At 40.4% G+C, this 27,359-nt stretch overlaps 1 protein-coding gene across 5 annotated transcripts in view; it reads right to left on the reverse strand.

Moving 5' to 3' along the window:
- The window catches only part of arl15a (ADP-ribosylation factor-like 15a), a 122,935-nt gene that overhangs the window by 18,968 nt on the left and 76,608 nt on the right, over positions 1 to 27,359 (reverse strand). The window contains exon 5 of one of the 5 annotated variants that reach the window (XM_030059336.1): positions 20,652 to 20,917. The exons of the other annotated variants lie outside the window; for them this stretch is intronic. Coding sequence (XP_029915196.1) covers positions 20,888 to 20,917 — 30 coding nt within the window. The 3' untranslated portion in view covers positions 20,652 to 20,887. Of the gene's footprint in view, positions 1 to 20,651; positions 20,918 to 27,359 lie in introns of those variants that run through there. 5 annotated transcript variants of the gene reach the window in all.

Genomic DNA, 27,359 nt, shown 5'->3' on the forward strand with positions numbered 1-27,359 from the left:
TGGTAATTACTGAAATGAGGCAAAGTAGGGTAAGGTAAAGTAAGGTGTGTTAAGGTGAAATAAGGTAAGAATTGATTAAGATGAACTTTATTGTCCTAAGGGACAAACCATGCACAGTTACAGGCATTTCTGTATAAAGCAATGTAGTGCAAAGAGCATACACAAAAGCGTCCACAACGCCCAACCCAACCACTGTTGCACACACATGTATATACCAGCCCCTACCACCACCACCTGTCTGCATCACAGCAAATGCAGACTAATGTACAGGCTTACAGAACCAGATTGGTGCAGGCAGTGATGCCATATTTTTAACATTAAACAGAAGATGCAAATGAACACTTTTTTTTTTTTTTGGCCACAGAACAGTATTGCATCATCGTATGCCTTCACACTTCATAGAGCATGAACAGCCCAGTCTGTGATCCAAATATAAACAAATGGGTAGCCCAACCAGCATTAACAATCATGAATAGAGACATATTTTCATTCTCCAGTTCACTGACTGAGTACTTAATGCAGAGAATAACAGCAGACTACACAAAAATGATTTTTTAAACTGTATTTGCTGGATTCTGGAACTGTAACAGTTTTGTTTTGTAAACACCGGAGTAAAATAGACCTTTATTTCCATTTATGGCTACTTTGATCAAAATAAATCACACTGGGTCAGCAATAACTATTGTTTTTCCATTAAAAAAAAAAACAAAACGCTCCATTTTGTGTCTTGCTACATTTTTTTTTGCTGTTTTGAAGATGTTTCTATCAAGACATATCATAAGTCTGAATCCCCTGAAGCCCTGTGTTCTTTCACAGAGATGAATTATGGCACTAGTAAAAATTAACTCTCCAATTCTGTTATTCTCTCTAATGTCATTTTAGGGTATTTTCAAGCATTAACGTTACACATAGCTGAATAATGTCATCTGATAATGATTATAATGGCACATTTCTGCGTAAGGGCTTTGAGCATACAAAATATTTATTGATCACGATCTTAATAAGAGGCTGCTGTTAAGTTTCTGACCAATGTGTGTTGCTTGCTAAATGGCTAGCGCTTGTCATTAGCGAAACCAACATCTTATCTGCTGAAATGTCTCACATGCCACTTCAGCTGCACTTTCCTTTTGGCAGCTTGTGCCAGGGCTGCTGGGCTGAGGCGGGTCAACACTGTAAACTGAACCTGTGTAGGACTGGTGCTCTGTAATCCTCTCCACAGGACTAGTTGTGGCTATAGAGGTAGTGAACAGGTCATTTTTTTCTGTATTTGGCTGTGCATGTCTCAAGAGATGTTTTTCTCTCTTAATGAACTCCTCTAAACGTTTTCTCTTTTTATTTTGCTGTTCGTTTAGCCTTAAGTCCTTGCCTTTGCAATGACGTCACTGACATCCCACCACTGTCTTAGTCAAATGTGTCTGAGTGAGAAGGGGTGGGGCTGCAGGTGTTACCTGCTGGGCCACATCAGCTCACAGGGATAGACCAAGGAGCAGCAAAAGGAGCGGTGACACTCAGGTACAGAAGTTATGTTTGGCCATTATGATCGGCCTTCTACAACCTCATATTTATCTGGAATATTGGATGCAGCAAACAACAGCAAAAAATTTCTGTGCTCTCCCTGCCTACAAACTACCTAAATAAATAATAACAATGATAATGATAAAAGTTAATAGTGTTAATGATGGGCTATGTAAGTGTAAAATCACCTAATAATGTAACCCATTCCGCCCAGGCCCTTTGCTGCATGTCATCCCCAATCTCTTTGCACTGTAACTATTAAATAAAGCAGAAATACCCACACAGCAACACCAGGACAACTAAACTAAACTCAGTGACATGCTTAGCTGCAAAAACAAATATGAAATGACACCCTAAGATTGTTCCCATATGCAGGTTGCATGCCACCTATAATAAGAAACAACATGGACAGTGCCACACTTTGTAGGCATGCCTCCATCTGGAATTGGCAGAAGAGGAACTGGAACCACTGGCTCATTTTGGTGGTTTGCGTTTGCATTTCTAGTTAGGAGATTTGGATATCTCTTTTTTTCCCTACAGAACTACTACAGCCCTGGAGTTTTGAGGCACGATGTCTTCATGACAGTGTAAAATGCATGAATCCCAAGGTACGCAGACTTCATTTTTGCATTCACAAAGAGACTGTACATGCAGGAAACATGAGTCAGGCATGACATGTCATGAAAATACAATATTTGCACAGGCATTCCCTCAAAAGGCCTACTAACACATCAATGAGCAAACAGTGCTCTAAATGATGACAATGAGAAATGTGTGCAGTTAATAGTGTTTGTATTCATCTGAATTAATGAATGGCTGAGTCAAACAAATGTCTAAACTGAAAAAGATAATTATACTATCACATCATTGAGATTTCCGTTTGAAACACAAACAGTCACTGACTGTCAGGGCAATGCCAGGAAACTCAAAATCATTACCACTAATCTCAAGGACCTTATAAACTTGCTTAAACAAGCATCTTAAAAGTTTATCACACAAATCAAAAGAAACAGTTAAGCTGTCTGTGGTGCACTGAAATGAGAATCCACAATTACTTCTATGGGTGTGTTCTACCAGATCCTACAGTACCAGTGCAGTGAAATAAATAACTCTTTTCATCTTATAGCTTTAGGATAATTCTGGAGACATTTGTTAAAGTAATGAAATGTAGAGTATGCCTCTGTGAGCACAAAGTATCAGTTGGAGGTAATTGTGTATTTCACTGTGGGTGACATTCACCTAATACCTAAGCAGAGGCAGAGGTGAGAGCTCTGAGAAAGGCTAAGCCTCATTGTTATCCGCCAATTACCTCCAACTGATTAAGTGCAGCCTTCGCTGTGGGGAGTAAATTAGTACATTTGGATCAGAGTCAAATGAACATAAATTACTAAATCAAAGTCAAATCAAAGGGGATAAAGCATAGTTTGCTGAGTGAGCATTGTTGTGGTAGCTGGACCCGTTCCAAACTTGGCAGTGGCTTGTTTGGTCGTGCAAAGGGCCGTTCACTTTCATAGTCTGCCTCCCCCTCCTGCCTTTTATTTTGTTGTCTTGAGACCCTTTAGGCTTATTTGCATGCTTAGAGAACTGGGATTGCACAGACATACTGTAAGGGTATCACATGCCACGTTTTAATCATTACAAACACTGCTGAACACGAACAGGTCTCACTATAGTGCCTTGTGGTGAAGTGCCTCTACTGGAGGTGTGAGAACAACTGCGTGGTGTGCATGTCAAGTAAACAATAGTAGCCCTCAACACCCATGCATTACTTCAAAAGACCTCAATTACAAGAGATTATTATACATAAACGTTTCCGTTAAACACGCCATTGTACGGATGTATACCATTTTCACCAGTAATTGTGCGAGTCGGAAACCATCCTCTCCATTGTAAATGACTGGCAGTTCATTTCCACAGGTGAAAAACAGATTCTATCTTTCCACAGGCTAGGATTACCAAAGAAAAAAGAAGAAACAATATCATCATTTCTGAATGCCGGAAAGCCCCTTCTGTACAACAGACACCAAAGGAGTAATTTAAATAGATCAGGAAAAAGAAAAAAATGTTTAATATCTTGCACCATATATTGCAAAATAAAAGACTTCTGGCCACTCCTACTCTAAATTTAAAGAATAAATCCTTGGTTTGCACACGTGTCTGCATCCATATCCTTAGAAAACAGAACTGATGTAGCTTTATCTGTGGGATATGATATGACTTCTTTTGCATCACATCAAATCATAAGATTGATTTCCAGACAGTGAATGCCCAAAATGAACTGGAGGAAGCAAACTCTTCTGAGAGGATGTCAGTGCTAGGACTGGTCATGGCGCCTGATGAGTCTCCAGGCACAGACGTTAGGTAGGCTCCCTGTTCTTCAGAGTACAATCTAGTCATATCACATCAGAGACCTTTAACATGTCACCTTTAGTCCCCTTTAGGTCTTAGTGAGCTTACTCATATCCCTAGACATTTTGTTGATTCCCTTGAAATGTCTGTTAGTCAAGGACAGGTTTAGACAGAGTGAATCATTGGTGAAACCTGAGGGGGAGTGATTAGGCTTCAAGAGTAACATAATGCAGCATGTGCAAGGAAACTACGTGCAGAGACGGCAATACTTCCTTTATCGGTTAAAGCTACATAAACAAACAGCTGGAAGAAATTTTTTCCCCAATTAAATATGAATGTGAGTTAACATTTTCCATTCACCAGCTTCCAAAATTAGCTGTATCATTCTGCCAACCATCAACGACAACAAACCATGTTACCAGCCCAATGTTTCCTTTATGGTGTAATGCAACATGGCACACTGAGGAGAGATGCTTTTACCCATAGTGATGAAAGGATGAATAGGTGGTTTCCAAAATCTAGTAGATGCCTGTGCTGTGGAAACAATCACTTGCCATGCCTGCAGTTTGCATCTAAGAAGAAATTTGACAATTATTATCAACTCCTGTGTGGGGACAGGAAAGAATGTTCTGTTACAGGGAAAGAGACTGATTTGCTATTGTATGTGCAGTTAGCAGCATGGCAAATGCCACGTTGGGCTTACTAAAACATACTACTGATAAACACACCGTTAAGATCGTGACTCTGCTGATGTACAATGCAGAGTTTCAACATAAGAAAACTTTGATAATACAAGTCCAAAGAGATATTTTGGATGTGGAGTTGATTAAGTCTCTTTATTTTGGAATTTGAAGGCTTGCTTTAGCTAAATGTGATGGATGTGTCAGTCATTGGTGTGTATGGATCAACAGTTAGTTAGGTCCAAGCGATGTGCAAGAAACAGGTTTGTGGGACAGAACCAGATGGTGTCAGAGCTAGACTATAATGGCCTTTTCCAGGGAGTTGTGGCTCAAAGATGTTTGCATAATGCATATAGGTGTAGGACTCAGGTTCAGGTGAAGGCCCCCAGGCTCGACTAATCCCACTGGAAGTGCCCGTTTCATTGGACCATGTAATCAGGAATGTGCTGCAAAGCAGGTGTGTTAATAATGCTTATTAAATGAATGCCTGTTTACTGCTGTCTGCTTTGGATACCTGATGTTGGTGATGTCATGACAGACATGAGATGGGCCAGAGAGAGAGAGTTAAGGTTAGTGAGGAGTATTTTCACAGACTGGCGAGTCCAGACAGAGAGGCAGGGTGAAAATAGCTCAAGGGGCAAACAAGGTAACCTTTTTCAAAAGACGCTTTGGGGGGTGTCTGCCAAGTCCCACACAATAGTGTCTGCAGTGAGTCTGTGTTGCAATTGTACTGCACTGTAGAACAAAATATCTTAAAATGTCTGCACGATTCTTCTTAAGGCAGATCAAATCTACTTGAACAACCCACAGCTGCTCATCTGAATGCCAAAAATGTTGCACCGTCAGCTGGTGTGTAACTTAATATCTGCTTTGCAAAAATATTCATTTTGCCCAGAGATAGTGCAGTGGTTAATACCCCCATCTCTAGAATCACATGTGAGTGTATCGCCCTAGGGTTGAGTCCTGCCAGTTTTATCTCCCATGTCACACCAGCTCTAACTCACTTCTTTCCTATTGTGTCAATGAAGAACAAAAATACCGAATATATGAATATAAATAATTTAAGGTGGGTGGACTGTCCACTCAACAATTATGAAAAAATTATTGATCTGAAATCAACTCAGTGCATGACATCCCACATTTACAGCTGGTGCTGAAATGTGAGCAAAATATCCCATACACTCAATAATGAATGAGGCTGTTTGTACAAATTGATTTATCAAACATAAAATGAGGGTACTGTTTGGACATGCAATTCTGCATGCAAATAAGAAGTCTATTGTAGTACCTAATAGTATCCCACCTGTCAGCATCATTACAGTAATTATTAAATTTATGCTGTACTGTGCAGGACAAAACCATTGGAGAACATGGACTTCTCAATTATGTATTATAATTTGTGGTATCTAGAATACAAGCCTTCCAAAACCCATGACTAGTGACTGCAGATGGTGCAAAAATTCTTTCCTAAGTAATTCAAACTTTCAATATCTGCTTAGCATGTTCAAGTTTTTGTTGTCAGTATAGTTTGTCTCTTGTTAAGTAATGGGACCCTGTTCAGTAGAAGTTAAGTACAATAAGACACATCATAGAGGTTTCAAGGGGGGAGTGTAGAATATCTATGAGGAACTTAAATAAAATTAGTAGTTAAATGATAGTAATAAAAGCTAGTGCCACATGATGAGGTTATTCTACAGCCTGAGTCATAACAATGCACATCCAAAAGAAATGCCGAGCCTACACTCTGTGCTGGAGTGCTTGGTTAAGACAGGCTCATAGACATGTATTTACACCTTTGCATTAAGGTCATGGACATCACTTGTTATTAACGATGATAACATCATATGCTTGGAATAAGTCATGAACACTTAGCACAGGGCTATAATCGGATCTCCTACATGGTAACTGTTGTCAAGAATAAGGCCCAGAGGACAACACTGCCCAGTTTACTTGAAAGATGAGCATATCCCTTCTAAGACATCTCCATGATTCATGGGAAGGGCCCCTGTCGTCAAGGGGGGCAAAGGGCTGTACAACAAGTCTGGACACATCCATGCCAGCCGGGACATCCCCATAAGAGGCCACTTGGTTCTAAAAGTAGAGAGAGATGGGGTGCAGGGATCAAACGGCCAGTTGTTTAGCAGGTGTTTACCCACTGACATAGATAAGAATTTGAAGGACAAGAAGTTAAAGAATGTCCCTAACATGTTCAAAACATTCACTTTTATGCATGTGGCCTTCAAAATCAAATCAAATAGAATCAAACTCAACGCTCTGTCGCTCAAAAACTATGCACCTAGGTATGATGTAGGATTGGTGGTCTGGTGATAGGAGAGACAAGGTAGGGTTTTTTTTCCTCAAGGTTATTCAGATGCCAGAAATGCAATGCTCATTAAAATTGAAGGGGATTTGAGGTCACAGGAAGTGGAAGTCCACAAATGCATGAGGGGAAGATATTAAATTAGAATCAGCATCTCTGTTGAGACTTGTAGATCCAGGTGAAAGAGACCTACATCTGATATTTTTAGCTTGAAATGTTCAGGAACTTGAAATCCTGAATGCTTAAAGAGCAAAAGAAACATGACTTTCTAAAATTGATTTTTAAAGCACAGCCCCATCCCTGCCACTCCACTCCAATTCGGGAATTCAAGCATTGCAATGAACAAGGCTCACTCACTTGTTGAATAAGTGACATGTGGGTAAGAAGTTACCGCAAAAAAATGACTGAAGTGGTTGGTGAGGGGGGCAGGAGCAGTGGATTTAAGTGCTACAAAGTGACTGGCCATGCCCTCCCTTTGTGTCTTAGGGCCAGAGTGCATCCTCTACGAGTCCCCTGACGCGCCCAGCACTCATTCAGGGGTAATGTACCAGATAGAACAGATTACTCCCCTTTCTTCATTCTCTACGCTCAGCTGAGGAAGCCCTCCCTACCAATGCCCTCTCGCCCACTTTCTCTGAATCCTGTTTATCAAACTGATGGGGCCACCACTATCTCGTCTGAATTTGTAAAATTTAAATCTTCAGCAAGAGCCATGTCATCTATTGAAAGACAACACAAAAAAAATTTAAAGTACTGTAGTGGTGTTTGAGTCAATACGTGAATCACTTCAGCCTTTTCAATATGTTTTGTTAGCATAAACCCAATAAATGTTTTTAGACTTAAATCCAAGTTGAGTACATTTTATTTCCCCTAGGACTATGACTCATTAAAATAATTTATCTTGATTATCATCACCAGCGGCCCATGACCCATGATATGCTGTAACCTGCTGTTTAAGCAGGTTACAGCAAAACATGCTTTTAAGCACAACAGCTTCTAAGGAATTGTGCGCAGTACACCTTGCTCACCTAAAAGTGAGTTTAGGACTTTTATTGATGATAATAATCTCTTTTTCATTAGTTCTTGATCTGTTTCCCCTTCTCCTCTGTAAGCGAACACTTTGGCAGTAGGATTGTTTGAAGTGAAACTGAAGACCGGATCTTTCAGACTAAGTGATTGTTAGCAGTGGCTTGTGGATTCTCAAGTCCTTCGAGTGCAATCTGAAGGGCCCCACACTAGTTCTGCTCTATGAGCTGTGCTAGGACCCTGAGCAGTGTTTACATACACTCACTCTTCTATCTTGTTGGGCAATGAGGCATTCAAGTCCAGTCCATGGCCTATTTGCCACCAATGAGCAGTGGCGACTCAAACGCAAATAGCTGAAAAAACATATTCATTACTTGTCTCTTGGCTCGCAACAACAGAGCTGGAAACAACAACGAAGGGGGAAAAAAAGTAAAAATAAAAAAGAAAGGGAGGTGTGGGGGTGGGTCATCTTTATGCTTCTTGGACAATGGAGTGAATTCTACTTAAATGTCCAACAAACAACTTGAAGGTGTTAACTTTAGTGTGAGCACAGTAAATTGGTGGGACAAATAAAAGTTTACAACTGCTATGCTTGCAGGAGGTGAAAGTGTAACATTACAGCACATATCATACATGTATTTTGCTTATGAAACACCTCTACCACACAAAATGCAAAATCTTATTTTTGCAATCATTTTCAAAAATCAAAGATCCAACCATTCAAATTAATAATAAGCAAAAAAAAAAAAAGTGTAATGCCCTCTGGGTTTTGTAAATGGAAGGCATTTGCCTCCTTGATGCCACAAATGGGGGCAAAGGAACACAGGTAGTAGTAATGAATTACTCATGGCACCTGATCCAGTTTCAACCACAACAGTTTTAAAAGGAGATCCAGGATATTAGAAACACAATACTACACACGACGTCTATAATGAAAGCATATTAGAAATACTACCTTTGCAACACTTTAACTGACAAAACAGTGAAAAAATCCAGAACATCAGGCTTCTCTAGGTACTTAAAGCACAAAAGCATGATTTGGCACCAAAGTCAGTCAAGCAAGAGAAAAGAGATCTTGGTGTGGTGTTCCAGGACCTTGCTAATGCATTTGGCTCTGTGCCACATAATCTACTGTGGGAGTCTTTTGATTTCTTTGGGGTCCAAAGAAGTATTGAAGTTTTAGGATATTTTCAACATGTTCGAACGCATGTCACAACAACACAGTTCTCTACGTAATTTCATAATCGCCATTCATTATGACAATAGAGATAATCATTTGGGTGTGGATGGTGGAGGTGGGGGTGGGCGGGCAGCAGGGAGGGCAGTTGTGGTCCTTGGCATTGACAACATAGGTACCTATCTACAGTGGCAAGTGGGAAGAAGGTAAACACAGTGTCAGGGGGATGCAGCAAGGTGTACTAAGGCAGTGTCTCAGGAAAAGCAGTGCTTGTGGATGAATTGGGAGTGTGTAAAGAGGAAGAACTCCAAGAAAGCAGGGCCAGCCAGACTTAGCTTAGCCTCAGCAGGCACAATGTTGATATGTAGACTGCTGAGGGGTCAATTATCTGCTCTCTGCTTGGGCAAGTGCAGGGTTCAGAAGTAGTGTGTCACTTTACAATGTGGAAGTGTGCATTCTGGAGTGGGAAAAATTATTGATGGCAGGGTGTAAAGCTGTGTTTCGGGTAGAAACAACACAAGTTACAGTAGTGTGGTGGACTGGGCACTGTTCAAACTGGAAAAGAAGGACAGTGTTTTTGGGACAATGGAAGACACTGTAGCCGTAAGAGGCTGAGGGGATTTAAAGCTAAGGAATCTAAGTTTTTAGAGTGGGTGGTAGTTTTTTAGGGTGGGTGATTTTTGTCAAAAAGTTTAACTCAAACAGCTAAAATGGCACCCAACTGGGATTCAGTACCTCATCCAAGACAATCTCACCCTTATGCATGTGTCACTGATGCAAATGAGGAGTAGTCGGCAAGCCATCTCTGTCACTGTTCAGCTGCATCAAGCTAAGCTTAAGTGCCGTAGCTATGAGGCTAGGCAGTTTTTTGGGGGAGGGAAAGTGAGCATGCACAGCAGTATTTCAACAGGCGTGTGTACAGTTAGTGATTGGACTGATGTAGGGATGCTTCCTTGAGGCAAGAGGTTGTTTGATTTGCGCCAAACAGATTGTTAAAAATGAAATTACAGCCCCAGGAGCAGCTCAGAAGACTCAGCGCACTTACAGTAGTTTGGCTCACACCCTCTGTGCAAAATGGTGATTTGTAGAAACTATGAGAAAAAAAGTGATCTATACAAGCTTTAACATAACATTGGGGAAAAAAGGGGTCCCCATTTGATAACCCCAATGACTGGCTTACTCTCACTCACCCTGAAAGCTAGAATAGATAGCTGGTGAATGTTGCTCCTATGGTCCTGTAGATTTATGATAACATAGTCTAATGTTTTCTATGCTATTAATTTGTACAGTAGTTCTGCATTCTGTGAAATTCTGAATTGGGCCACTGGAGGCTCACTAGATTATGTTACAACAGATGGTAACATTGTTATCGTGTATTGATAAATGCCAAATTGTCTTTACATTTGCGTATCAGGCGAGAAGGCAATTCGAAACTTTTCATTCATGTAAACGGAATGCAATTCCTATTCAGTTTATTTTACAATACGGGTACTCTTATAGTGGCCTATATTACCTGATAAGTTCAGTATCACTAAACCACACAGATGGTGCCTTCTCAGGACCCTTCACCAATGACTTAGATATTGGCACTGTCACAGAGAGACAGACAGACAGCGAAAGAAAGCAAGAGAGAGAAAAGAGCTGGCATATGAGTAAGGTCCTCAGGTTTGGCATCCAGTGGGGTTGGCAGAAACACAGCAAAAGATGGCTGAGTGCATTCCCAGCCCTGGCAGAACAAATGGAACTGTTGTTTGGGTTCAGAGGAACTGGCCCTCAGAAAGGACACCGCGGGAGGGGGGGTTGGGGTGGATGGGGGTAGGGGGAGGCAGGCCAGACAGGGACAGACGAGGACACTGGAGCAGGGTGGCAGCGTTGCATGGCTCACACCACCCACATCAGCTCCAACAACAGAATCGACCAGCTCCCAGAGGGGAAAGTTTGTGGAGAAAAAAAAAACATAAAGGTCAAATTATAAAATGAGAGTCAAAACAAAGGCATGAAAGACATTCTGCATGGCATATAATAAGAACCACAGACATTAAAGAATCGACAAAAATTGCAAAGGTACAAATGTGACAAGGAGACACACAATGTCAAGCCAATGAGTTGCTTCGTCTGGGCATGTAACTTGAATTGTTTGCGCCACTATGTGTTACATCAAAGAGGTGTTTTTGATATGCTCTCTATGAAAGTGACTGTGAAGCTCTGTCTAGTGAATCAACTGAGACAAAGATACGGAAAAGACCTCCTACAACCTTAAATTATCTGTGACGATAATACTGCTCTGCTATTTTTCTGTCTCCTTTGAGTGTGCACACACTACTTTGGAAGGCTAACCCAGATCAGAGGAAGCTGAGGAAGAGTGTCTCATGTGGCTCAGACAGCCCAGGGGACTTGTCTGTCATCTAGTGCGATTAAAACACGATTTGAGCTGGAACAGTGAAACTGCCCAGTGCAGGAGGCATTACAAACAATGAGGGCTATGCATTGAGATGTGTTGGATTTACTCAGGGAAGGGTGAGGGACCACAGCTGACTTACAGCAGCAGTTGCAGTTTAGGAGGTAAGAATGATAACTTACGTTTTAGCCCACTTTCTTCAGTCACTTCCCTGGATCTTCTAAATAACATGGTAAATATACAGTAATAAATATTAAGAGGCTGACCCATTACTAAAAAGCCTGATGCATAATATTGAAGTTTTTTAGGGAAGCCTTGAGAAGATGGGATCTTGAAGGTACAACGATTTAGAGGCTAATTCAGACTTCTCAGTTTCATTCCAAAAAGACTCTTTAGACTGATTAGATTGCCACTTCTATGCTTGTAGAGTCTCCTATTGACTTCAGACATAACTACATGAACTTTTGAAACCTGAAAATTTACACAACTGCACATTTGCAAGAATTTTCTTGTGCGTAACTGAAAACATCACTTTTATGTTAAGTACTGATCACTAACCCAAAAGGTATATCAAAGGTTTTATGATAGGGTTAGGGTTAGGTTTTCCTGAAATAACACAAATTCATGAGTGCTCCCTGTGTATTCATAGATATATGAAGTAACCTTTGGTGCTGTTGGGTTTGGCTTTTAAATGCTCCACTGGCTGGCAAGTGAAGTTCCCAAACCCCAGGTACACATGCTATTAAAATGTAACCTGGGTCTGGATATCTTATCTGGATAACAAAAAACTCATGATAATGCAAGCTGTAAATGCACAAAAATCACATTCCATTTTAAATGTGACTGGCTCTGCCAGACCCCTACAGAGGTTGTCTGGCTTGCAATGTGATCATATCTTCGCTAGACTTAGCCAGGTCTAAATGCAATCTGTACAGTGTGGTCACATTTGGGTGAAAGTATCACCCACGGGTATAGTGGTCATGCTTACACTGAAGTTTGCCATCCTCTCACCTTAACTGAAGAATTTAAGCATGATCTGCCCCACAGTTCATCACTACTTGTCCTCATACATAGTGAAGGCACCACTATAGCATTATTCACACCAGCTGCAAGCACTAGTACTGAAAAAACGACTTGTCATCATTTCTGCTCTCCCCCATGACAGATTCGTAAAAGAGGACCCTTTCAGCATAAAATTTAAGATAAATCCATATACCGCCTTATGGTATCACATACAATGGCCCTTCATATACATTTCCGTTTTGCTGAAAATGCAAAATCCACACCTTCTCACCTGCATATTGCACATGAAAAATTATATACAACCACAATGCTGCTAGAAAGCAGACATTCAGAAAGCATCTGAATATTGGGTGTAAATACAAATGGTGCAGTTCGACTGACCATTTTCCAAACAGCATTTCACTATGGGGTCCGCATGTGGGTGGATGAACATATGAAACAGGCACAGTAGGGGAAGGTCAGGGAGTCAACAAAAATGCTAGGTTGTCAAAACTGCCGAGTTGAATGATGCCACCAAATTTCATATAAATGCAAAAAAAAAAAAAAAAAAAAAAACATTTTTTTTTTTTTTCAGATATCTGTGTGCAGTATTATCAATTTGGCCTGCTGGTGGCACTAGAAGAAAGGTCATAGGGTTACCAAAATGGACAGGTACCATCTTCTTAGCAACATGAATGTTATCATTGCATTTCACAGCGATCCACCAAATAGATTCTGAGATATCCCACTAGAAAGAACTGCTGACTGTTGGATCCTGAGAACCTTCAGGGTTTAGCATTAGGCTTTTTAGTGATGCAGTACTAGCACATGCCTCCAACACCATGGGACAGCCTCTTATTGTTTCTACATTTACCATCTTATTGAGAAGATCTGTGGAACTGACTGAAGTGATGCAAACTAAACTGCATGTGCAACAATCAGAAATGAGGTGAGGTCCCCTCTTTATGCGACATGGACTCTTCAGCTTCGCTAAGTATCCAGACCACGTCTGGGTGATCAAAACGGAAACCAAGACAGGTCTAGAGTTTCTTTTGCAGGTAAGACTATGTTGGCACAGGGAATGGACAAGTGTGTACTATATCCATTCCATAGATATAATCTGTCTTGTCATTTGTCCTAGTTTTGTCTCCAGTGTCTAGATCCAAGACAAAGGTGATGGAACATTTGCATTTAGTGCACCTCAACTGTGAATAAACGTGCCTCAGTATATATAGTATGTTCACAAACTCCATTTCTTTTAGGACATACTTGAAAACTCACATTAACCCAACTTGAACTGAACTTACAATTTTTCTATAGCTCTCATTAGTTTACAGCACCATTGTTAATTTGGTGGGAGTCAGAATTTCTGAATTTTGGTCTGCTAGTGTAAAATTTTCAGTTATTATGGCTGATTGTCAGCGTTGTGATAGTGAGAATGAGCGCTTTACTGTATATCAAATCAATCATTTATTTGATTTTACCTGGGTCTATGCTATTCATCAAAAGGCAAAGGGTGACAAGAATGGGCTGTGGGTCATCATTAGGATCTCTTAATGAAAATAAACAAATGAATCAACCAAATTGTCCCCTCTTGGATCAATCTGTACAAATTCAAGCCACTGGAATCACTAAATAGTACTTATACCTGCAGTCACTTAGTTAAGTTTTTTCTTTGACTAGATAGAGCAGCAAATACCTTACAAAACAAAGAAAACAGAATCTGAACCAGTCGCTTGAATTGAACAAGGCAGGTCTAAATTCTGCCAGACAGTTTGGGTTAGCTAACACTACCAGGCCATCTGTTAAGTCTGTATGAAGAATAGCTTGTGGTTCTATCATTAGAAGCTCTCTGGCCAACACTGTCCAAAAACTATCCCAGAAGACTTTTTCAAATGCAGGCCTCCAATTTCAAGTTACATCATGTTTCTCTGCACAGCTTACCTTACCTTGTGAGGGACCTAAAATTCTGAAATTAGAGATTTTGCCTCTGTACCCATGAGTCACTGTAATGTACTGCCTTTCCCCATCATTGTTCTATCCACTTAGCATGGTTTGTATCATGCTGCAACACATAATGTGGTATACTGGAACCCATGTGCACATTGTCAACTGCTTGGTATTCTGATTATTTCTTTACCCATTGCCACATGAAACACAACATTCTTTTATCATGCAAAATGTATCATTATAGCATGAAAGTGTTCTCCACTCTGGGTGATAGATTAAACAAGACATTGTAAAGGGAGTCTGGATGCAACACTGGGATACTAGACAAAACAAAGCTAAAATACATTTGATCATAATTCTGACCACAGTATGAAAAACAAGAGAATGGGTTCAGTGACTGATTGGATTAGTGAGAGGTAGTGTAACCTTGATTAATACAAAGAAATACTCAAAGCTATAATCCACAGATCTGTGGGCCTCTTCAGAAATTTTAAAAACATATATGTTAATGTAAACAGAGGAATCCTCTTTCCCAAACAGCTGGCTATTTTTTAGTGACAAGCACAAATTAACAAATGCCTACAAATTAATTCACATGGACACGTGTATGCACTGTGTGGCAAAATTACAATGCTGACAGATACGCACACAACTATGACATTCAAAAATGTACAGGTGTGCAAAAGCTAATACACACACAAGCCCAAACATCTGCTTGTTTCCACACCCAACCTCACAAACCGCCTCCTCTTCCTTCGACAGCTACAACAGGTAAAGCCATACACTGTTTACATGTAAGACGATGCTTTCTGATGCAGATGAGCACCTCCCTCACAACTACCTCACTCTCCACCTCCCTCTTGGCAGAGCATACCAATTTCCACCTGGATGGTCTTCAACTATGTGCCAAGAGGATATCACGGCAGCTCCATATCCTCTGTGTGACAGTGTAATTCCCTCTGCCCTGCAGCCATGTCTGCAAAACTCAGACAGTTTACATGTTCATGTAGCTACATCGCACTGGGGAACAGCCACTTGCCAAGTATTCTGTGCATTCATTTGATTTCTGGCACACACCATTTAACCCCTTCAACATGAGCTGTCACAGGTGTAACAAAGTCACCAGGGGAGATGCGTTTGATCTTTCACCTAGTGCAAGTTATGGCAACCAACTGATTGATTGTTGAGTCTTCTGCTTTGTTACCTTTTAATATATAAACACCGCCTTCATTTTAGTGCTGAGTAACAGAGTAATGATTGTATCAACTGGATGAATGGATATGAGGTACAGAGACTTGTCAAGTTCCAGACATTATTCAACCCAGGTATGCAGAAAAAATCTAGTATAATTAGGTAATATTGTATTTCACGTTTGATTACACTACAAAGGCAACAGGAGCAAATTGCCATTCAGTCAATATTAGCTGAAACATTTAATTAAACCTTCTGAAACCTTCGTGAAAAATTTGAACTCATTGACAGCCGAGGTGTTTTTTAAATCTGTGATAAACGTAACCTGATATCAATCAAGTACAGTAAGCTGAACTCTGCTTATTAAGGGTTGCACCCCACCTCCCCCCACAAACCCAGTAATTTAGAACATAACACCTGACTTTAGGCTCATGCCGTGCTCCAGAAGTGGCTACATGAATGAGCTATAAAAACAAAGCACCCTATCAAAAACAGAATGGTAAATTGACTGGCAACAGGTCAGCCTGAACAGAGATTATGGATGAATGAACCACAGCTCCAACACCCCAAGAAACAGTTGGAGATAGTCCATATGAGTCATCCCCATTCAGGGAGTAGTAAACTACATGGGTTGCGGGGTGCCCTCTATGGGGGAAAGTCAAATCTAATCCTTCCCTGAGTGTCTGTGGGTCTAAAGAGGTCTGATGAAGCAAACAGTGTGTACATTCCTGGCTCTGCTGGCCCAGTTTGATATAAAGTCTATGAACGCCAACCACTTTCTCTGGCAGAAGTGTGGAAAAGAAAAAAAAAAAAAGGTACCAGTGCACTTGATATCAGCCGGACTGCATGCACCTCAAGCTTCAAGTCTTGCAGCCTCTGACCCTCTGCACATTGGGCAAGGTGGATTGTGGCTTGAATTTGAAACTGTTTGATTAGTGCATGTTGTCTTTTAAGCATCTGGCGACAATTCGATGTTACCTGGCAGGGGTGCATAGGCGTACCCTGGATCATAAAGCAGCTATGTGCTATGTAAGGCTACACAATTAGGTCTGAGGTAAATATATGTGTGTGTTTGTGTGTGTGTGTGTGTGTGTGTGTGACTGTTTGTAATTTTAAGTGAAATATAATATAGTCTATCTTTTTGTCAGCCTACAATCCTCATTCATGCCATTCCCTTTAAACCTGAGAAGCAACAGTTATGGCTGGTCTTCAGCCTGGATTTTGACAGTTGTGATAAAGGAGCAAAGTGTGTGGCTCTGGGTCTGAAAGCGTTAATAGATCTGAGATGCAGTGAGACGTTAGGTCTAGCTGAGTCTTAAAAATAAACAGTTAAATATTAAAATAAAATTATGAAGCCAACTAGTGTGGGGAGGCTGAAATGGGGGTGATATGATCCCCTGGCATGCATTTAGCTGTCATCTCAAGGCTGGGAGCAGAATTCTGCTCAATCTGGCACTGTGCCACAGCTTGTCAATTCAGAGAGGATACAGGAGAGCAAAACATTACAGTAGGGTGAGATGATATGAAAGCATGTATTTCTCCCAGTTTGTTAGAAGACAAAATTGCTCTAATCTATGCCATGTTCTTTGATTGTTTAAAACATGTTTGAACCATCTTTTTCACTATGTTGCTAGATATTTCAACATGAAGAGAAAGACAACTCTTCAAAACTTTGAGTTACATACTGCATGTATGGACTTCAAGAATTAAGAGACAGATGCTTTTGCCAGGATATGCTTTTCTAAGACATGTTTGACAATGTTTAATTGCGGGATTAACCGACTCACTGAAATTTTAGGTTTAACAGAAATAAAACTACACATCGTCAGCATAGTCATGAAACTCAATGCTACATCCACAAATACCAAACATCATAATATATAAAGAAAGCAGTGGCCTGCAAACCATTGCTTAAGGGACACAATCTGTGAAGGAGAAGAAAAAATCATAGAGGGAATCTTAAAATGTACTGTTCAACATGTAAGATGAAACGATGAATAACTTTTCCAAAATCTTGTTATAATGAAAATGACCTGGAGGCGTTGTGGGCACTGTGGCAACAAACAGGATGATTATCCTGGAAACAACTGCATTTTGGGAGAAAAACATATCCACTTTTTCACTAAATTAACCTCCTAGTCATTGTAAATTGAGACAGTTTCATGACATTCCAGACTAATGCCGGCTCTACCGGATGCCGTGTTGCAGCCATGATGTGACACAGCTTCTATGCAGTGTAGTAGAGGAGTATAATAAGCAGATTATATACCGGGCCACAGAATTTATGTGACAGTAAAATGTATCATCATTCACAATGTCAAAGCATAAAGGTCAGTGCCTTTGTGTTGACACTTCTCTCACATGCAGCACACCACAGAAGCAGTGAACATGGCCTCACTGCCCAAAATCAAATAAATAACTTCTAGAAATTCTCTTTTAGAATAAATTTTGGTACCATTTTTACAATAAAATTACCCTTACAAAGGGTTTATGAATGATTTACAATTAGGAAATTAATTAGGTTGTAAATACTATAAATCATTGGTAAATGATAACACAGTTTTCATCTATGCAGGCTCACTATTTGGAAAGATCAAGTTACTGTTGCACTGCATCTATTCTGTTAAATCTCAGATTTTGCTAATTGCTTATCTTAACTTGTCCCTTTATCAGTCACCCATCCTCAGTATCTACATGAATGAATGACAACTGTGTTATAACTTGTTCATGATTGTTTGTTAATGATTTTAAGTGTTTATGACCTAATTGATAACTTAATTATAAACCATTCATAAACCGTAAAGGGTAAGGGTAGTCCTATTTTATAGTCGTATTTTTCCATTTTCAATCAAGTGCCCACCAACAGGTAATAACTGATGAATATTTATTTGCCTGCTTACAAACTCTAAAGAGGAATCAATGACCTCAGATGTGTGTGTATATTTGGCTGAAGGAAACATGATTGAGAGCCTGTTTGTGTGCAGTGTCCATCAGTATGACAGGTGAGTTTCCTACAATGTGTTAAGATGACAAATTAGGACTTGTCTGAACTCCCATGTTCTATAAGTCTTGAATAAAGCTCTGCTGTCTCATCATTTGTTTGAAAGATCTGAATTTGAAAATGCAGTCTTGTTATCTTCTTGACCATGTGCATGGTTGTCAGGCTGCGTGTCTGGACGTGGCCCATCTGACTGAGTATCTGTCAGTATGTCAGACTGTACTTCACTCTCTTGTCTATGTTTCTTGATGGCTAACTGAATGTCTTCGATCAAGCTGTGTATCTGTCTACTCTTTGAAGACAGTTATCAAAAACAAATGGACAATCCAGCACAGGGCTTTGCGAGGGGCGCTGTGAAAACCAACTACTTCCCAGGATGCATGCTAACTGACAACTGAAAGGACTTTCAGATACATATACCCCAGGCTGCAATGCCTTTGAGTTTCAGACAACTACCAAACCGACAAAAGATCTAACAGATGCACATGTTCATTGCTTTCTGTAAACCGCATTCTCCATTGTAGATAGTAAATACCAAACAGACTCATCTTCCTCTTAGCCACATGTCAAAATCAAGACCTGCAGGCCACATCATGCCTGTAACACAATTATATCCGGCCCACGACATAACTTTTGATTTCTATTAATACTGGCCCAGTTCCATATTGCCAACAATGCAGATACTACAAACCCCAACATGCACAACATCCTGCACTATCAACACCACAAACCACCTGTGTGCCCCCACCCTCCTCCTCCTAACGAGCTCATCATCATCAGTGAATTGTTTACACCAAGACAGGTGGGAGGTCAAGAACCTGTTTGTTAGCAATAAGGACAAACCTGTCCACCTGTACCTGTCTCATATGTGCAGCTGATGTGGCCATAATGAAAGAATATAATCTTAGGAGACATTATGAGACAGCTATTGTTATGTATTATTATGGATTTTTCTTTGTTTTGTATTGGCATTTGTTTTTTTGTTTTTTTTTTTTGCTTTGTTTTGCTTTGTTTTGTTTTTTTGTTTGTTTTGTTTTGTTTTTTTGTAATCACAAGTCCACCCAACTATATTTCCACTTAAAATATTAGTTTTATTTGTAATTGGATTTGCATGCCAGAGATGCACATTTATGAGTCAAAATATGTGTGAATGTCTATCAGTTATCTGGTTATTATTGATTCTATGTGATGAAAGTATTCGTCATTTGAAAGGCGTACAGATACAATATGTCAGAAAACAGGAAAGATGCAGTGGACTCTTGTCATGTCATTTTCCATAAGAAGACATTTTTGGGGGAAGAATGTTTCATGTAAAGTTCATACCTGTGTATGAATCATTATTTTACACAGGACATATTTTGATCAAAAGAATGACCACTTTGGAGTATTCAATAAAAACAGGTCCTGTTTGGCCCTCAAACTGGTTGTGATTTTTTTTAATATGGCCCCTTTAATGATTGAGTTTGACACCCCTGCTATAAGCTAAGGCTAGTAAACGACAAAAGCTACAACAGTAAAATGACCTGGTGGACATGTAAAGGCCATGGGAGAGTTTTTCCTCTGGTTTCTGGGTTCATCTATAAACCCTGCGACTGGATTTCATCTACTGCACCGAAAACGCCAGGCTAAAGTATAGGAGCGACTATTAATACACATAAGTAGGGTCATGATACATTTTTACAGTAACAGAGCAGTCTGTAGGGTCAGTCCCGTTTCCAGAGATTAAAAAACTGTGTGCATGCATGTAAATGCAGACCAAGCTTAATGAAAAATCTGCTCAGGATAACTAATAAATGTTAAAAATATGCTCTTCTGCAAACTGCGAATCAGGGATCCATCTCAAATTTGCTTCTACAGATAAAGTCACACCAGTGCTCACACCAATGACAGAATTTATGGAGCAACAGTTGCTTTCAGACACAAGCTGTTATAAGTTCACTTTTTATCCTCAAACATGAATGTCTGGGGAGCATCCAATGGGCGAATCCTCATGTTCATTTCCCCCCACCTCTTCCTTCTTCACAGACAGACTGGCCATAATGCTGTAGTCCTGCCCTCCTGGCCTACAGGTCAGCGGACGCGCCGATTACCCACAAGACCTTGACACAAGGCAAATCTGAGTGCTTTCATCTGTGTCGGTGGGTCGTCCCTCAAAGCCTCGTTACAGGATTGGTGCTCGCCAATTAGCACAGCTCAGGGTCAATTAGCTTTTGGCAAGCCGCCGGAGGCGTCACATGGCACCAGCTTTGCACTGATGGTACCTGACAATCCCACAGATCAGTCATGTCTGCCATGGCAGGGGGTGGGTTAGCTGCAGGATAGAGAGGAAAACTAAGATGTGGCTGTCAAACAAAATATACAAATACACACACGCAGACCCACACCTGCGGAGGACAGTGACATAGAGAAAGCACATCTGAAAAATGTTTTTGTAAGATGTGTTATGACTTGTGGAAGATTCACAAACTCGTAGTGTATCAGTGGAAAAAGTGTGCCTTCCCTGATATGAGAATTGGTTTATTACAATGGGCAATTCAGCACAAAATAAGGTGTAAGATACATTAAGCAAATTGTGAAATATGATGCCACACCACATACAGGGTGGTCTAATTAAATCAGTGAAAAAAATTGCAGTCATTAGAGCCATTACATGAAAAATGATGAAATTCACCGAGTACTGTATCTTCTGGCTGAGTTCAACAGAAAGCATTGAAGAAATCTTGGTCACATGATAGACATGTCAAGACTGTCTCTTGGTTTTGATATAGGTGCACAATCCTGCATCTTAAGCCGCCATGCAGCTTTTAAAGGAAAGGAGAGATTTTGTTTGTGAGGCCTAGTCCCCTTAATGTTTCATCCAGAATGTTCTGTTGGGGGGCTCACATGTCAAAGTCTTTTGAAGAGATGAAAAGCATTGGCAAATAAAGCGGCTTTATGGGGAAAAATCCAACCCATGCATGGCTTCCCTGCCTTCTCAAAAAAAGCAGAACATGGGTACAGCATAAGAATATAACATCTGGAGGTAGTTGTGCCACGAAGGAATGCAGACACCAAAAAACTGAGGCTGCGGGTAGAGCACAGAGCATCATCATGTCAATGTGAGTGTGTCTGTGTGTGTAGGAAACACATAGATAGCAGAGAGTAACAAAGAGTCAGATCATCAGACATGAGGAAAAGGCCAGGATATCACAACAATCCATGGTCCTCAGGACAGGCATTACTCCATACATTTGATGAGTTTTGCCTCGAAGGTCTACTTCTTCTCCAGAGAGCAAACAAGCCTCCTCATTGTTTCCCCTGAGACATGTGTTAATATGATTAGAGTGTATAAAGAAGGGCTGAAACTGTCCATCATTTCCTCATCAGCGATGCAAGAGCTGGATAAGGCTGTGTTCTAGCATGCCTACCAAATAGATCTGTGTATGAAAACACAGGCAAAACCTGTGGCCTGGATACAACTGGTGTGCTGATAACAGGGCCCCAGACGATGGGCAGGGAGATAAGAAGGAGGGGAGGTCTGGGGCACTGACGTTCTGCCACAATACCTTTCTCATTTGCAGCTTTGTATTTCCTTGGCCCTCTCGCTTTTCCTCAGCCCAGTCAGTGCAATCTCTGTGGCTGGCTAGATTGAGTATCTTAGGTAACACTGCTTGAGATTGGTATCTCCCCTCAAAACAAGAAACCAGGAAGTGTTCCGTCTGTCATTATCACAATTCACCCAACAATGTGGTTTTCCTCTTCACATCAAATCCATTCTTTATGGTTTCCTTCCCAGGGCCCTTGTGTAAGCTCGTTTTTTAAAAAACCCTTCCAGCTGAGGACAGCCAAGGAAAAGGAGACCACAGTGTGAGTGTGAGTGTGTGTCGATTTGTGGTGTAATTGCTGTGAAGCTGCATTCCTAAAAGTGAACATTGAACTGACCACAGAACACCTTGCTCTGTGTGTGAGTGTGACAGAAAGACGGAGCAAGATTATGGCGGGCAGGTTTGTTGATATTGTGAAACAAAAATTGTTTGATTTTCACAACTGTGCACGTGCATGCGTAAATGCACACATCCGCACAGCTGCTCATGGATGGACGTGTTGGAGCGACACACCTTGTCTGACAACACTCAGGCGCATCTGGAGGTCTTGAAGAGGAGACAGGTTAAAAGAGTGACTTAATTATCCGGCCTGAATACCAAAGACACTTAAATGAAAACATTCCCCATCTCACCTTACTTCTCTCCTATCTTCCTGTCATGGAGTTTCTCCCTGTCACAAAAAACAACTGGGAGATATCTGCAATCCACATGAAAGCCTCAAAATAAAGCGTGTACCGAAACAGCTTATCATTAGTTTGTTACCTTCATTGAGGATGAGCAGTTACAAAGATAGGCATATTGACTTCAATGAACTCTGCTGCAGAAAGTGTGATTTATATCAGTGAAATGAAATTAAAAATAAAGAGGAAGCCGCAAACTGGATGTTTCCAAAGCAGCCATTATGTGTAGAGCTAGTTATAAAAAAAAACACTATGTGTGAATTATAATCCCAAACAAAATCAAATGCACCACCTGAATCTAACAATTGTGTCCTCTGGATGCTTTGAAAATGAATCTATGAAGCTGATTTTAAATCGAGGAGACTGTTTGGAAAACATCTCACAAACAGTGATCTCATTCAGTGTCTGGCGGAGGAAAGTTCAAAATGTACCATAAATGTTCTTGATAGTAATAGCTACACATTGTGCAAAGAAATGCACTGAATGCTGAATGCTAGACATACTAAAGGTGAAACTGATAGTTATCTCATCAAAATGACAAAATGGAGTGTATTCTCCAAATAATATGAACATGTATAATGTAAAATGGTCAGTTTGTGCCTATAGGCAATCATTTGCAAAAAATTGTTCTTTGACAGGCTTCAGACTGTTGAGACGCAGAGACAAGATCATTTCTTCTTCTCGTGTGCTGCACCCTAACAACATTGATGTGCTTGCATGGAGGGACATCAACAGTTACTGTAAAAGTCTGAACTGCTAATTTTACACGACTCATTTAGAATAATAAAAATATGAGGTTTATGAATGACAATTTTACAAAGGCTGTATTCCACAGAGATCACTGTCAACAAACATGAAGCACATCAGCATGACTATATGAACAATACCAACAGTTTGGTGTACAGAGCATCTCAGTATTCAGAGGCACGTGAAAGCGTGCAGTCTGGCTGTCTTGCCACAACACTGTGTGAGCTTTGAAGACGGAGACAGCATTATCCTCTTATTGCCATGGAGAGTTGTGCCTCAGACACTTGGGGCACAATAGCAGGAGAAAAGTTAGTCTTAAATCTTCTTTGGGGATACAGTTAGACATTTGCATGATGGAGGAACATCGTCAGACAGAGGCTGCATGTTCAGACAGAGGGGGTAAGATAACAATTCATCTCTCACTATGCCAGGTGGATATCTATAATATCACTGACATTTATTGTGTCTTAGTGAGTAATTCATACGTGCATATTTGTGTAAATAATCTAATCAGTGTGCTTCATACTGTCCTAGAAATTGCACAACAGAAACAACATCCAGGTATTGGGAAAAAAACAGTTGAATTATGCCTTGCGTGCTATGCTGGGACAAAACTATGGCTGCACCTCTTTGGAGCGTGGGTGAGCTAGGCTTATGTAAACTTCGATGTGGAAATTTACAAGAAGGAGTGTGTGTCTGTGGTTAGGAAGTCGGAATGGGAAAACAGGCCTTACATTCCATATATCAGGTGGACATAACTTCCTCTTTGCTAATACACATATATGCACACACACGCACACACACACCCTCATGTTCATTACACACTTGTGTCTCCACTCAAGTGGAATAACATCCCCCTCATCACTTCCCCCACAGCATCCTCACTCTCATGATAGTTCCCAGTCAACATCTACCCCCGTCACCCCTCCTCAAAAAACTCCGTGAGCAGGTCAACTGAGAGATTAAGACCCTTCAAATGGGGTCATGGAGATCAATGATCAAACAGAGAGCCAAGCCCAGCCCTGATGCCCCCACTCCACCCACTTTATTTCAGCAAACCTCATAATAGAGACAAACCGGCTGGCCCACAATCACTTCCCTACACCATGACCCAAGCATCCTCTTAATCTCTGGTGGTGGCCTCACCTATCGCTGTCACTGATAGTTCCACCAATCTCTGACAAGGACATATCCATTAATTGGGTGAGAATCTCAGAAATGTAGCTGGGGTAAATCAGATGCAGGCTTGATCTGTGCAGTCAGAGAAATCCAACCCAGAAATTAGACTGGTAGCAATTCAGGAACAGATGCAAGTATTGTTAAAAAAAATCTCTCTCCTGCCTTTTCTGTCTACCTCTACTATGACTGTCAAATAAAGGAGAAATGCCAAAAAAAAAATCTTAAAAAACAAACAAACAAACAAACAAACAAAAAACAAAACAAAACAAAACAAAACAAACAAACAAACAAAAAAAAAAACACAATGTAATTACTGAGGTCCCCTTATGTAATAATAATGTCATAATGAAGGCAGTACTGTGCTCAAACTATTCAGGGTGTTACCATGTCAGCAGAATAGAGTACTGAATGGAAAGGCTCATGCTAAACAGAAATTGTTTTCGATGGTAGATCACGTTATTCTCATTGCAGACAAAACGGTTTCAACCTATTGGCCTATTTCAACCTGCACCTGTGGTGATTTAATACACCTATTCTTACACTCTCCAAATGATCTACAAATAAAACTGATATTGCCCTACAGACTTGTAATTGATATGCCCAAGTCCACTATGATGAATTTGGATTTTACAAAGGTTTTTCTCCCCAAATTCCATTTTCAATATTGTTCCCTATTCAGGCAAAGTTCGTACAAAGCATTACTAGTCTGAAATAAAAAAAGATCCAAACGCTGGACTCACACCTTTTATACAGTGATCCGTTTAATCCCCCTGCTGTGCAAGTGCTCTCAGATTTCCGCTGTGTGTAGCTGTATCCCACAAGGGACACCGAGGCTTTGGTCAAATGAGACCTCTAACATACTTTAGGAAGAACAATTTGTTGGTGTTGGGTGTTCCATCAATTGTGTGAGCCACATTCCTATGGACCACAGGAGAACAGAACAGGATTCAGAGGAACCCACTCCACGCTCTGTGTGGGTTCAGAGAGGTTGTTCCCTCCAGAGAACAGGCCCTATAATGAGTTATAAGTTTTCACGTGCTGGAGTGGCTTCAACATTTTGAGGAGAAAAAAAAAGAATGCAGCATATTTTCACTGGGAAAATGACATTGAAGAGGGATGAAGAAAGGGGGAAAGGGGGAAATGAAAATAGTTGAAAGAATAAGTGTCAAATCCTAAGGAAGAAAATGACAAGAGAATAACCAGACCCAAATGAAACTAATCAGTGTGCCTCCATTCAAGAATGAAGTAAAACCAACTAAGTTGTCAAGTTGTAGTTTGCTGCCAGTAGTTAACCATTATCTATATCTATATCTATATCTAGCTATATATATGTGTGTGTGTGTGCATAGATAGATAGATAGATAGATAGATAGATAAAATAAAAACATGCAACACTACGAAAATACTGTGACGAAGGAAAGTTCGCAAGAGGAAGAAAAAGGGTTGGGCATAAATCGAGACATGCCAGGGGATTTGACTCTGCTTAAAGGCATTTCCTGTTTCTAGTGGTTTATCAATGGAACTGATAGTGTCTTGAATCTGCGGTTGGGGGAGGAGATGAGGGAAAGTGAACATCAATCAACAGTGGTGTCAGTAACCTGAATTCACTGAGGGAAGCCACTCATCTCGGTGTATCTGGGGGCAGTTTTTTCAAAATGCTTTGTTTTACGGTATTATTTTATATCATTTTAACTTAATTATAAGGTTAAACAAACCATCAACGTTCAGTAAGACTGCATAGAAAAATAAAGCTGCTGTGTCCTTACGGTGACGGCGGCTGACAAGGGCATCAGTTTCATCTGAGAGGTGGTAGGATTTTTGCTCACCATAGGCAATTGTGTATGTTTCTACATTATTTGGCATGTCTCATGGCAGCTCAAGTATTGAAGATCTGTTTTGCACCAAAGCACTGTAAATTCCCAGGAGCACAGTGGGCTCCATCATTATGAAATTTAAGACTGGACTCAACTCTTCCTAGAGCTGAAGTCCAGCCAAGCTCAGTAACTGGACAGGAAGAGCTTTGGTCAAGAAGATGACCTACAACCCAAAAGCCACTCTAATAGAAGGTGGGAGAATCTGCTGGACAACCAGCTCTGCACATCTGCAATTTAAATACAATCCCTACAGTGAAGAATGATGGAGGCAGCGTAATGTTACAGGGATGCTTCTCAGTCACAGGGAAGACTGAAGCTGTGATTGCTGCTGGATAGAGTATAGAGTATAAATTTTAATCATTGGGGGAAAATATCCCAGAACTTGTTTTTTGGGGTATAGTGCAGACTAATGTAAACAAAATATAATTTATTTAAAATTAAGTAAACAACACAACAAAAAAGCGAAGGGGTCTGTATGCAATACAAAACCACTGTATGTTACACCACCACAACATTTACTGTACCAAAACTTGACTGTCAAATGACAGACAGTTTGACTTTTCTTGCTATGCTAGCCAGCAAGTAAATATTAGACAACTGTTATTTTACTTAAGTTACAAAGATGAATAATGATGTGTTAGCTGGGCAGTTAAAGGGATGGCAAACTAAAATACGAAATATTTAATTGA

The sequence above is a fragment of the Myripristis murdjan genome, chromosome 9 (genome assembly GCF_902150065.1).
Source record: "Myripristis murdjan chromosome 9, fMyrMur1.1, whole genome shotgun sequence".
In the NCBI taxonomy this organism is placed as follows: domain Eukaryota; kingdom Metazoa; phylum Chordata; class Actinopteri; order Holocentriformes; family Holocentridae; genus Myripristis; species Myripristis murdjan.